General features: G+C 37.6%; 2 protein-coding genes across 6 annotated transcripts in view; both read left to right on the top strand.

The window, feature by feature from the left end:
- The window catches only part of LOC106877273 (mediator of RNA polymerase II transcription subunit 22), a 38,108-nt gene extending 31,195 nt beyond the window's left edge, over positions 1–6,913 (top strand). For all 4 annotated transcript variants that reach the window (XM_052976108.1, XM_014926139.2, XM_014926137.2 and 1 more), the window contains exons 3-4: positions 5,357–5,437; positions 6,656–6,913. In XM_052976108.1, the coding sequence (XP_052832068.1) occupies positions 5,357–5,437; positions 6,656–6,874 (300 nt within the window). In that variant the 3' untranslated portion in view covers positions 6,875–6,913. The remainder of the gene's footprint in view (positions 1–5,356; positions 5,438–6,655) is intronic.
- A 3,250-nt stretch (positions 6,914–10,163) lies between these two features.
- The window catches only part of LOC106877271 (phosphorylated adapter RNA export protein), a 12,770-nt gene continuing 8,566 nt past the window's right edge, over positions 10,164–14,367 (top strand). Inside the window, exons 1-2 of one of the 2 annotated variants that reach the window (XM_014926134.2) lie at positions 10,164–10,866; positions 13,259–13,967. In XM_014926134.2, the coding sequence (XP_014781620.1) occupies positions 10,792–10,866; positions 13,259–13,967 (784 nt within the window). In that variant the 5' untranslated portion in view covers positions 10,164–10,791. Of the gene's footprint in view, positions 10,867–11,690; positions 11,752–13,258; positions 13,968–14,367 lie in introns of those variants that run through there. The other variant, XM_014926135.2, reaches the window with a different exon arrangement.

Raw genomic sequence — 14,367 nt, 5'->3', positions numbered from 1 at the left:
CCACCACCACCACCACTGCTGTTTGTGACCAAAGGACATTTCATTCTTTGTAGCCAAGACCATCTAACTGTTGAGAGGTGCCATCATTTGTGGCCTTCTCACTACTATTACTAGTATACTACTCATAACCAAATACACTTAATTCTTGCTTTTGTTCATCCACATTCCAGCTCTCTGTACTCTGAGTTCAAATCCCACTGAAGTTAGCTTTACCTTTCATCCTTTTGGGGTCAACAGAGTACCAGTCAAGTTCAGATGTTGATTCTTCTCTCTTTCTAAAAGAAATTTACTGTGGTCAGATCTGGAGAGGGATAGGCCCCATCAGGTTTTTAATTGCTGATGGCACACCCATATTTTACAATAACACCTCTATGACCTTATGAGGAGTTAAGGGCCCAAAACAGAACAAATTCATCTTAATGTGAAATAGATGTTGTAAGAAGAAACTGCTTTTCTGACTATAAATAAGTACCATGGGATGTGCTACCCTTCTAACTTTAATCACTGTAAGGTCCACCTACATAATCATCATCATCGTTTAACGTCCGCTTTCCATGCTAGCATGGGTTGGACGATTTGACTGAGGACTGGCGAACTGGATGGCTGCACCAGACTCCAATCTGATCTGGCAGAGTTTCAACAGCTGGATGCCCTTCCTAACGCCAACCACTCTGAGAGTGTAGTGGGTGCTTTTACGTGCCACCGGCACGAGGGCTAGTCAGGCGGTACTGGCAACAGCCACACTCAAAATGGTGTTTTTTACATGCTACCTGCACAGGAGCCAGTCCAGCAGGTTTGGCAACAACCTCGCTCGAATGTTTTCTAATGTGCCACCGGCACAAGTGCCAGTAAGGCGACGCTGGTAACGATCACGCTCAAATGGCGCTATTTACGTGCCACTGGCACAGAAGCCAGCTCTGACAATGATCACGCTCGGACGGTGCTGTTAGTGCTCCACTGGCACAGCATTAATAGATTTCAGTCTGTCTGAAAAGAGGTACCATGATAAAGTGCAGTCCACCTAACTCATAAGTAGATACCACAAGAAGTTGTTGTCAATATAACTGTAACTAAAGTAGCGAGCTGGCAGAATTGTAAGCATGCTGGGCAAAATGCTTAGTGGCATTTCATCTGTCTTTACTTTCTGAGTTCAAATTCCACCGAGGTCAACATAACTGACTTGACCCTTCCCCCAAAATTGATTGATTTCGTGCCAAAATTTGAAACCAATATAACTGTAACTACATACCATGATGATTTGCAGCCTACCTAGGTATCATGAGGAACTGTAACACACATTGCTATACATAGGTACCATGGTGAAGTGTAGTATATCTAGGGGGTTATGGGTTGGTGTGGTTTTTACCCCAAGTCAGTCATGGACAAGCAAACCTTCAGTCAAAGACACTCTTGTCGCAACCATCCCATCTTTCTTTGTGGCAGGAGGAGTCTAAGAGTAGATTATATTATGTGTCCTCTTGGTAGGAAATTTGGTCGCTATTTTTAGCAGAGCAAGTGACAACAAAGTGGTTCTCTTGTTACCTCACCTAAAATGTATGATTGAGAACCATGGGGAGGTACAGTCCACCTTCCTCTAAGTAGGTACCTTGTAATTTATGATAGTGCAACTCACTACTAAGTAGGTGATGTGGCAATGTTTTATAACCAACAAGTACTGAGCTCAAACTCTACTGCAGTTGGATATAACCCTGCAGGGTATCAACTCCTTTAGACCGGTTGGGAGGGAGTTGGCTATTTAGTCTACAAGGAGCATAGGGCCCCAGTTTCTGTGACATGTATATTCCTTCCAAGCTGGGACACCAGTCCATCGCAGCGTTACTAATTTTTGCCAGCTGAGTGGACGAGAGCAACATGAAATGAAGTGTTTTGCTCAAGAACACAATGCATCACCCAGTCCAGGAATTGAAACCACAATTTTACAATCATGAGTCCAACACCTTAACCACTAAGCTATGTGCTTCCTTTAAACTGACATATCCCTAACTACAATTAAAAAGATTAACCCCTCCACTCAGTAGGATGTATTTATTTATTTTTATTCTCATTTGTGAAATTATTTTGCAAACTATCATTAAATATCTCCATAGCTTTTGTTGTTGTTGTTGTTGTTTCACTTTCGTTTTTATTGTATGAGGGGGGGGGGTATTTTTTTTGTTTATTTAGTCCATCTGTTAGTGTTATAGAACCACCAATGATGATGAGGGACAGAGATAGGTGGGTGTCTGGGTTGTAAGTCGCATGCTTAACCCTTTAGCATTCAGCTTACTGTGTAACATGTAATGCTTATTTATTCACACTGTTTTGAATTAATCATGCATTAACTTTGTAGCTTTGACATTTCAATAATGTAATTGTATAATTTTAGAATAACATTATAGGGTAGGTGTGAGAGACCAGATCACTGGCTGGTTTGAACACAAAACAGATAGAATATTTGGGCCGGATATGGCCAGTTTAAATGCTACAAGATTAAGGCTTTCTTATCACCTGGTTTACCTTTCTCATAGGTGCAGGGTGGGTTGTTATGGAGGTGCTGGTAGTTTTAAGCAATGGACTGGGTGGGTTAGTGTGGGGTTTAGTATTTTTGGTACTGTCTTGGCCCAGTGTCTTGTCTAAGATTGATGGGACCAATACTGTGTGTTCAGGGTTCACACCAGTCACTGCTTCGGTGGCTTTACTGACCAGTTAACACTGGACTGACACAACTAACTCTCACTGCATTGTTTACTGCTTCGCTAACACTGTGTAACAAAATTTTTTGTTTCTGTCGTTGGTCAGTAAGTATTATTTCCTATATGCTTCTACCTGGAAATCAAAAGAAATGGCAACTATTCCCTTCAAACTTTGCTTTTGTCACCTGGACATCAATGTCTTAAAACTGACCTGTTCTCCATTACATTTCAGACAAATTCAGCACTGAATTGCTGAAGCAGAGATATCATTATACCAAATATTCTGTTCAATACCACAGATTTGCATGTCAATTGCTTGACCATAACCACTTGAGTATGTTCCTTAGTGGGACATGCATTTCTGATCATGAGCAGGAGTAGTGGGGAAGTATCATAGCCATGTGTTGAAGGGGATTCTTTGGGATTTGAATAAAAGTAACAAAAGCAAAGTTTGAAGGAAATATTAGCCATTTTTCATACTTTCTAGGGGTAAGCAAATAGGAAATAACAGTTGCTACCCAAAGACAGAAATCGTGTTACAGTGTAATGGTCAACACAAGCCACAAAGTCTATTGGTTAGATAAAACTGACTCCTCTGTCCACTACCTAACTAACTCCACTGTCCACTGTCATCATTGGTTCAGCTACCTACTAACTGGTGACTAACAAAGCATGTTAATTTTTATTGATGACTTAATTTGCTGAAATTAATGACTACATTTTACACCTTAAATGTTTTGAACATATGTGTATGTCTGTCTGTGTGTGCATATAGACTATTGAATTATTGGGCTAACCAATAACGTGTGAGTTGAATTTGATAGACAGAAATTGTGTGGAAAACATGCAATCATCATTATCATCATTATTTAACATCTGTCTTCCATGCTGGTGTGGGTTGGACAGTTTGACAGGAGCTGGCAAGCCAGGGGACTGCATCAAGCTCCACATGGTTTTTATGGGTAGATGCCCTTCCTAATGCCGACCACTTTACAGAGTGGACTGGGTGCTTTTTATGTCATACCAGCACCAATGAGGTGTGTGTGTGTGTGTGTTTATTTCTTTATGTGCTCTATTTTGCATATTGAGTTCTATTTCTCTCATTATAACCACCAAACCTTTGTGTGTTTATGTCATGTTCCCCTTTACTTATCGTAACTTAACACTTCAACAAACAGAGATCAATAACACCCCAGCATGGCCATAGCCCAATAAGTGAAAAACAAAAAGAATGTAGAATCAGTTTTTATTTTCAATGTATGGAAAAAATGTTAAATGATTAAATGAAATAATTTTATTGTTTTTAATTAAATAAAAAACTTGTAATTAATCTGTTCTCTATAACATCCCCCAAATTGGCAGCATGCCATAGTTAAGGGAATGGACCAAATGGAAAATAACAGACATCAAAGACACAAAGAGTGACTCACATTTCTTTGTCCCCTGTCAACCCCTACCCTGTGATAGATTCCCTTGGCTCTTCTATACTGCCCTTAGCCTGAACAGCCACCTCAGACACCAGCATCCTCCACACCCATCAAGATGAAGAGGCACAATCACTCACTACAAATTAACAACCTGGATACAAGTTAGTGTTGCCAATGATGATGATAGCATCAGTATTTTTCATCAACTCTGAAAATAAAGTATCGCCTGTTTCATGGTTGGGCCGTAAGCAATGAAGCCAGCAACATGGCTTAACATTGCTAACCCCTGTACCTTGTTATCTCTCTCAGACATAGTGGCTTTGCTTTTCCTCTGAAGCAGGGAAACCTGGGTGAGAGAAACCCCTTCATAAGTGCAAGGACTACTCATAACAGCTTAAAGCAGTTCTGATAAAATACTCTCTCCCATTTTTTTTTTTTATCACATTGTCAGAAACAACAGATGCATACCATTCTTATACAATACCTTTTCTGTGACAGAGTGTGAGCACTTGGCCTAAATTCTGACTGACCAACTTTCAATTCTGTATTCATGCTTTATAGAAAGGTATGAAGGTCACAACCTTTTGGTTACCCCCAACCTATAGAGTATCAAAGTCGCAGGGTATCTAAAGTTACTTGACATGATAGGAATAGCTGCCAAATCTCCTTCAAATCACTCTATATACAGCCTTTAACCCTTTAGCATTCAGATTATTGAGATTTTGGAGATGTGATTGTTTATCTTTTGATAAATATATATATTGAATATTTATATATATATATATATATATGTAGATGACACCTGACCCAAGGTGCCATGCAGTGAGACTGAACCTCGAATATATATTTGCCCTGTTGACTGAAGTAAATTGTGGTCTTAATAGAGAAGTATTATTAAAAACAAAAGATTATTTTACAAACGAAATTAAATAAAAAATTGCTGGCAATTTTTAACATAAAACAGGTGGAATATTTTAGCCTGATATGGCTGGGTTAAATACCATAGGGTTAAAAGTAGACAGGCTGGATAGCATAGTTCTACATAAGACCTGATTAACAACATGACAACCAAAAGACAGGTTGTTCATGGCTGGATTGTTCTTGATCCATAGGTCTGCATTTTCAGATAAAGAACAGATGACTTTGGTTAATTGTCTTTCAATGACAGTGATAGGAAAATGAAAAATATTTCTTTACGTCTTGTAATTAATGGGGTTTTTTTTTTTTGTGTCTCAGGTGGAAGACGATACACAAATCTCAAGGATGACTCAAGCAGAACAAGATCAATATGAGATGCAAGTCCGTGCTTCAAATATTGTAAGTCGTAGTGAAGAGGCATTGCTTCTCTCTTTCTTTCTCTCTCTCTCAAGTCAATCTTAGATACACCATTTTTCCTATGGACCCCTTTGATTCCTATTTTACTCAGATGGACCCTCATAGCCATTCAATGTTTAAAATAACCCTACTATATCTTTATAATTAAATATTAAGGATTGTATTTAAAAAATGTCAAAATATTTTGTGCATGGTAGAAGTATAACGGATTTCAGCTCACATAAATTTTAACAACAAAATCTTATGTGAACCCCCAAAGTCCATATGATCCCAGTTGAGGACCACTGGTCTAAATGAGAGATAAACTTGGTCCAAGCTGTCCTTGGGCTAAACAACTCCAATATTTAATAATGTAAAGACAATAAGATCACTGTCAATTTAGACAACACATATCAAATGTTTGATCAATTGTTTTATCTGTCATTAAATTATCATTTAAGTGACACATGTACCCTTTATGAAATCCACAACCTGAATCAGAATTCAGATTGAGAATTTCATTAAGGTGATGAGAGTGTACTACAGGTATAATCCAACCAGTGAGATTCTACACAGTTTCTATCTATCCAATTTCATAGACAAAGCTTGGGTCAGCCTGTGGACATTATAAATGACCCTTGCCCAAGGTGCCATACACTGCAGTTGAACCAAGGACTTTGTGATTGTGAAGAGAAGTTCTTAACCATTCAGCTGATGTTGCATACATACCTGTACTTATATTTGATGATGTATTCCTAGATAGACATGCATGCGTTTGTAACTGTTTGGTAAGAAGTTTGCATCTCAATAGCCTCAGGCAAACCAAAGTCTTGTGAGTGGATCTGTAGACATAAACTGAAAGAAATCTGTCATGTGTATGTGTATATATAAATGTGTGTGTATTTGATGGTGTCTATGTATCAGTGTTTGTCCCCTACTACTGCTTGACAACCAATGCCAGTTTGTTTACATCCATATAACATAGCAGTTTGGCAAAAGAGACTGATAGAATAAGTACCAGGCTTTTTTTTTTAATGGCATTGAGGTTTGTTTTGTTTGGCCAAAAACTCTTCATGGTGGTGCCCCAGCATGGCCACTGTCTAATGACTGAAACAGATAAAAGATAAAATAGAATTAGATGCACACACACACACTTCTAATTATTTGGCTATCAGCTCACCTGGTTTCATTTGTCTTCCTTTCTATTCCACATATGGACAGGTTCGTGCTGGAGAGTCCCTCATGAAGCTCGTATCAGATCTCAAGCAGTTTCTCATCTTAAACGACTTCCCATCGGTGAATGATGTCATTGGTCAGAACACAAAACTATACAAACAGAAACAGAGCGAACTGGACACAAAGTTACTAACTTTACGAGATGACATGGCCACTGAACTTTATGAACTTGAAGACGAATATTATTCTTGTGTTTATAAATAGTTACAATAAAACTTTTTTTCTATTTCTTTTTTGTATTTATCCTGGTGTTGAGTTTGCATTTATTTATTGTCAAACCGGCAAGCTGGCAGAATTGTTAGCATGCCGGGCAAAATGCTTAGCTGCATTTCATCCATCTTTACATTCTGAGTTCAAATCTCACCAAGATTGACTTTTGACTTTGCCTTTCATCTTTTCAGGGTCAATAAATTAAGTGAGGAAGAGTGAGAGAAAGTTGTGTACAGCAGGGTTCGCCACCATCCCCTGCCGGAGCCTCGTGGAACTTTGGGTGTTTTTGCTCAATAAACACTCAACGCCCGGTCTGGAAATCATGACCGCGAGTCTGCTGCCCTAACCACTGGGCCATTGCGCCTCCACTGAACGTAGATTAAGAGATCTACAAAATCCACTGTCTGGTGTCTGGGATAACTGTATTTGATTACACATACATGTTTCCTGGAGCAGTTGTAAACATCACCTTAGTTTTCTTCAGACTTAGTATTTTATGTTCAAAAGCAAGATTGGCACGGCAGAAGTTCATTAATTGTTTTTAATATTTTTAATGAACTACCAGGCAGTAAACTGGCGGAGTCATTAGCATGCTGGACAAGATGCCGGGCAACATTTCATCCATCTGTTCTGAGGTCAACTTTGCTTTCATCCTTTCAGGGTCAGTAAAGTAAGCACCAGTTGGACACTGAGGTCAATGTAATCAACATACCCCTCCCCCGAAATTGCTGGCCTTCTGCCAAAATTTGAAACCAATATCCTTAATGAACCACAATATCACAGTCATCAGCATAAAGCGTATCAGGAACAAAAGTTATAAAGGTCTTTCATTTAGGTTTGAATCAATTCGGAATAAAAAGTTTACAATAGTGGACAGAGATACCTAGATTACAGTCTTTAAATTTATGAGCTTTTATAATTGCAAAATCTATGGAGAACAAAATTGACGCAGTTATGTCCCCTTGCTCAACAAAGTTATAAATTTGAATTGGCTGTGAAAGCACTATTTGAGTTGAAACAGGCCTTTGCACCAGTGTTATTGGACAAACAGATCTTCACTCTCAGATGGGCACCCATCTTTCCCAAGATTTTCTTCAGTGCATTTCTATCGACCATGTCGAAGAGCTTTTATCATAAGGTAAATTGGTTGTTCAAGTAGCAATGAATGAAGATATTTGTTGACTGCTTGAATAATGACGGAAGCAACTCACGAATATTTATTGCTGGACATAAAGATATTTGATGTTGGCTATTTACAAGGAACAACATTAATAATTGCTAACTGGAAGAGAGAGAGAAACTGCACTGCATCCATAGAAGTTACAAGACATTGGGTGAATGTTTAGAGAGGGTCTGTCCAAGAACCTGGAGTTCATCATCATTTAACATCCATTCTCCACGCTGGCATGGGTTGGACGGTTTGATAGGAGCTGGTCCACTGGAGAACTGCCTGGGCTCCATTTTATCATCGTGCATGGTTTCTGTCTCATTCAAGGAGTGTGTTTAGGTAGTTTGGTCAAATAATGGTTCATTGAGAAATTAATCTTACCCATACAATAAATATAAAGAATATATCTGGTGTTAGAGAGAAGTGATTCTACAGATATATAGTATATTTCATTTAGTATAGGAATCTGGGTAGACTGAAAATTGTCATGGTATACCTGTTAAGCCCAAAAAGTGTTTGGAAAACAATCATACTCGTTATATGAATAAAATTAGTTTTTGATAATTATTAAAGGTTCACTCATAAAAACTGAAACTTTTTCACATTCCATACATCATGAAAACAACCACTTTACAGAGTATACTGGGTGCTTTTAAGAAATGACCATGGCAAGATTGGAGGCACATCGCTCGGCTGCCTTCAACACTCTGCAGTTTATCGAGTGGCAAAAGCGGTTCCTATTGGTAACAAGAACATTTAAGCGAACCATACCCCGTCACAAACTCACATTGAGTGGTCAGTTGACAGACTGATCACATGGAACTGTGGTGGTTTGTTTATGGTGTCAGACTGGTTATCTAGCAGTTGGGTTTTAAATCACCACTGCTCTTTCATTAAATAAAAGAAAAATTGGTAAAAGAGGAAGTCTCTGGTCTATACACTTCTCTTGCAACAGACTGGCACTAAAGATCATATTTGAATTACTGCTTCTCAATCTAAATCCATATTAAGTCTTTGGGACAACTATGGAGCATGTGTGTGTCTGCTGTGGTTTCAATAAAAGTCTGATGTACATCCTATCCACAGTAATAAGAAAATACTATGAAAGTTACCCCAGTATAATTAGGCACTTTTTCCCTTGTACATTAGACTAGTATCCTTCCAATCCAGTGGAACTAATGAACCATTCCACATATTGACATCGAATGTAGTCCTATTGTCAATCTCTTACATACACGCTGTTTAATAAACTCAGCTGGTATACTATCAGTTCCAGAGATGGGGGTTCCTCAAATTTATCTGTTTAATGGTAATTTGGATGTCTTCTGTGTCAGGATTTTTCTTAATTTCTTCAATCACATGGCACTTCAGTGAGTCTTCTGTTAGGTCCTCAAATATTGGGGATGGATTGTAAATAAGATATGTAAAACGATGCAGTCATGGTTGCGTGATAAGAAGCTTGCTTCCCAAGTACATGGTGCCCGGATGTCCTACTGCATGGCACCTTGAAAAAGGGGATAAGCTAAAACTGGTTTGGGCTAAAGATTTTATATATATTTATATATATATATATATATATATATATATATATATATATGTCTTCAGGTATGTTCCTTTGGTTCCCCTAAGCTATTATTCTACCTCCCAAACATAGTGTCATTTGAGTAACTCTCTATTCACTTTCGTAAGTCAATCAGGCTGATCGACCTGTTGCAAAATTCTGTTAGAAATAATTAGCTCTAATCTAGGGTTTAAAACAAATATTCGCAGAAAATGGGCAAAAGCTGAAATATGTAGTATTTTCGTTCAATCGCTCTACAGTTTAATTAGACTTCCCTTATTTCCAGCATCATACCTAAAAGTCAATAAAATAAGCATCATTTAGTTATTCTATGAGCCAAGGATACTCACAGATATGCTAATGTGTGACCTGGTACCAATGTAAGAAATTCTTATTTTTAGCACTGATGAAGGCGATAGGTTGGGAAGAAATGCTTTACAGTATTTCTTCCGAGATCAACTTTGCCTTTCATCCCTCCAGGTTCCATAAAATAAAGTACCAGTCAAGTATTGGGACCGATGTAATCGACTAACCCTACTCCACTAAATCAGAATCAACAATTAAGAAGGACCGAGGAGGGCAATGGTTTGGCAGAGAATTATTCGATCGTCGGAACCTGAAGGATTTAACTACGGCCCATCATATTCCCCTGTTCAATTCCTGTCGATTTTCTCCCTTGCATACTTCCGGGGTCCATAAGATAAGTACAAGTAACAATTTAATTAGCAATACCCTCTTCCTCCAGAATTGTGTGGTCTTCTACCTACCTCCGTTATAGATTAATGTTTAAATCTAAGTCGGTGGATTAACCGAATCATTAGGTAGTCGAAGAAAATGCCTCGTGGGATTTAATAACAGCACTTTAGGCTTTGAATTCAAATCCCACCGAAGTCAACGTTGTTCATTCAACTTTCTGTTGATAAAATAAAAGAATCAGTCAAGCCCTTGGGGTGATTTCATTCAAAGGTCTTTTCCCCGTGGTTTGTGGCTTCTTGCGAACGTTTTAATGGGATTCGTAGGCTTAATTCGTTAGGAATGTGGTTTAGCATAGAGGCTAAGTTAACAAAAATGCGTATGACATAAACTAAGAAGAGAATCAATTGGTGAGGTGATTCAGACGAAACGGTTTCAAATCGTGGTTTCGGCAGCGGAAGTTGTTTCTGCCGCGAAACTGAATCTGTTATGGCGGCATTGGAACTGGAAGACGGTGAATTGTTAGATTCTGATTCTGATAATGAAGCCTCGTCAAATATCCAGGTAATCAGGGTTTATAACAGTCTTCTTATATCCGTGTCTTTACAAATTATTATGGTTGTCGTTATTATTGCACATTTTCTATGTTTTTTTAACGTGAACAGTTCCTCCCATTGAAGTGGTGCGTGATTATGTTAAGACTTAATGGTAGTTTAACTGGGGAAATTAATCCCTACCAAAACTATGTTTATGAAACTATAAAATTATTTTAAATGAGAAATTATCCTATTTATAGTCTTCCTATTATTCATTAATGCCTGTAAAATTCATATAAAACAATAATTCTTTTCATTTTACAACTATATCGATATATATTGTTAACAAACAACCTCGAACTTCATTATTTCTTTTTTAAATATCATTTCCATTTTCATCAGTCTTCGATGAATAATTAATATTAAACTGTTTCGTTTCCAGAAAATTTTTAAATGATGTTTCAGTTAATTAAGGTTGAAAATGTACGAACACTTACACAATTTATGTTCACACACCACTGCAGACGCAAATACATATATAGCGAAAATAAAAGTAGTTTCAATATTCGTTAGGTAGATACGTTTAAAAAATAAAAACAATTGTAAACTCCCCAGTCTTACTTACCAATTTCTGATTTAAACAAAATGATTATTATTAAAAAAAATAATTTCTAAAACTTTTTGCAGATTGTTAATCTTTGATCAAAACTTACAGGCTTAATTGCATCTGAGTAATAAATGTTTTATTCCTGTTAAATGTATTTTTGTTCTTGTGTATCATCATTTTTACATTCCTTACAGTTACAGTACTGTTATACCTTGCATGTGTGTTTGCGTTTGTATAATCTTTTATTTATTTAGAAAAAGCATGAACGTCTCACTTTCCTGTCAAACTTGGTTCTATCTATCGAAGGTATAAATTTTCAAATATACATTTGCAGAAGTTTATATATATATATATATATATATATATATAATATATACACGTGGCTGCGTATGTATGTATATACACACACACACACGTTGATTCGGCCAGGACTACGAGTTTCCCCTTTAACGGCTTATTCAATCCGTCTACTTGAATAAACCGTTATAGTCGAAACTTGGAAGACCCAATAAAACCAAAACTTTTGTTCCACGAAATTTGAGTCCCACCATCAGTAATTTTTTTATTGGTTTCAACAAGTTGATCAACAATACCAAGTAATACACACACAGATAGATAGATAAACCCTGCAGATTAATTTTCCTTTTTGTGATTTTCAAACTGTAGTGTAAGTTATTCTGTTCTCTTGTGTATCCAACCCCTACCAAATCAGCTGATAAAGCGGACCCATGCCATACATGCCTAAGTGTGATCCACAGATCTATTATTATTCGAACGTGCCTGTACGTAGGTTAGAAGTATAATACATATTCCAGCCTGCTATTGATAATTGTATAGGGTAGACTGACAAACTGGGTGTATACTGTACTTTGTGAACTGTCCGGGTTACTTTTTTGTGCGTGTGTCTTGTGTCTGACTTGTATGAAAAAATATTGTCAGAAAGAGAGTAGTAAAAGGAGTATGGTGTTTAGAAGTCTCGACCATCTTATGTAAGCCAATTTACAAAACATTTTTGTTGTAATTTATGAAAGTGGACGAAAGGCAGCATCCATTAGATTTGTGTCTGACACTGATGGGAGAAGAGGTATTTCAGAGAGGAAAAAAAAACCCCACAATTGATTCAGGGAGTAGTGCAACTTACCACAGACCAGACACCTAGCCTGAATTCTTGTAGTGGACTCTACTGTGGTGTTAAACTGGACAATGGATTAATCTTACCATTTGACCACACTAACTGATGATCCAATTTTGACCTTGCCATCAATGAAAGAACTTTTGTACAGTCTTAAGGAGAGGTTGTTGTTTAACCCTTGGTCAAGTTTGATCAGCCAAACCTATAATCAAAGGCATTCCAACTATAACCATCCCACCTTTTTAAGGTTAGGTAAGACTCAATTATCCAGTGTTTCGTTCCTTGTTTAACCCATTGCCTGCCATGAACCCTATTTGTGGATCTGCTAAAAACAGTCTCACTGACAGTTGTTCGTTGTATTTAAAGTGAATTGCTTATGTACATTGTATTTGCAGAGGTGTGTTTAACAATATTTAGTAGTTAAAGCTTGTTGTTATTATCCCTGGCTAATTCTAGAGGACATTTTATGTCATAAATCACAGTTTTTGAACTACAAAAATATTGACTATTTTGAAAACGTTTTTTTTTTTCTTTTATATTTCCCATTTGAAAGAAATATTAGCCATTTTTCATACTTACTAGGAGTAAAAGCAAATAGGAAATAACAGTTGCTACCCAAGGACAAAAATCTTGTTGCACAATGTTATTTATTAAGAATGATTTGCTCGTTTTCTGTTACAGACATCATCAACCATTTCTCAGAATTACAGAAAGCCAGTGAACCCCACGTCCTATCGCTGCAAATCAGATGCAAAGATTGCATCAAGTTCAGATGACAGCGATGATGAAAAGTTTACCTGGAAAAAGAAACGGTATGGTATTGCTTCAAAAGACCAGCAGAGTTCTATGGAGTATAGTTTCAGCAATTCTATTAACAAGAACTACACTTTCCAAGTACACAATACGCAGTTTTCCTTTGGCCAGGATGTCACAGATTCTAACACTAGTAGCAAACCAAAGAAAAATAAGAATATTTGGGGTTCTGTATTACAATCACAGATGTTGTCTCAAGGTTTCCACGGATTTGACATGGAGCACAAAGGCGACAGTTACAGTGATCGGCAGGTAGAATCTTACAGCTACAAAAAGGCTCTGAAAGACACCCGGCCTTGGCCAGTGAAACCAGACATTGATTCTGTGACGACCAGCAAGAAAAATGATGACCTGTTTGATAGTGTCCCTGATTTAGAAAAACTTGAAGAGAACTTCAATGGAGTGTATAGAAAAGCTGAGAAAAGAAGGCGCAGTGCCAAAAAGCGTCTCGGTCCGAAACCAAATGACAAGAAGTCATGCAGGAAGGCTTTTGATGTCACAGCTGATGATGATGATGATGAAAAAATTACAGAAGCCATTGCTAATTTTCTTGAAGAATCAAAAGTGTACCTCATAGGTAAGATATCTATTTATTAACCCTTTAGCATTTAAATCAGCCATGTCCGGCCCAAATATATTTGTTTTATGTACTAACTGGCCATATTCAGCTTCTCACACCTACCCTACTAAAAATATACAAGCACATCATCAAAATCTCAGCACAAAAAGATAATGCATGAGTAATTGAAAATAACGTGAATGGCTATCTTTCGATTTGATGTGAGGAAATGCCAAGCACATGGGTTTTATTTGCATCTAATCGGCCTTCAGCCTTTTCCGTGAAATTGCTTGCCTGCTTGGCATCACCACTGACTCAAGCTGTTCTGAGAGAGGGATGGAAAGCACCACTGACCTTTAGACAAAGAAAGAAAGAAAGAAAGCGATGGTCGGTGACCGAGAGAGAGAGAGAGAGAGAG

Source organism: Octopus bimaculoides, chromosome 23, assembly GCF_001194135.2.
Source record: "Octopus bimaculoides isolate UCB-OBI-ISO-001 chromosome 23, ASM119413v2, whole genome shotgun sequence".
NCBI lineage: Eukaryota > Metazoa > Mollusca > Cephalopoda > Octopoda > Octopodidae > Octopus > Octopus bimaculoides.
Note: the sequence above shows the minus strand (reverse complement) of the source record. Positions and strands in the feature narration are given on the sequence as shown.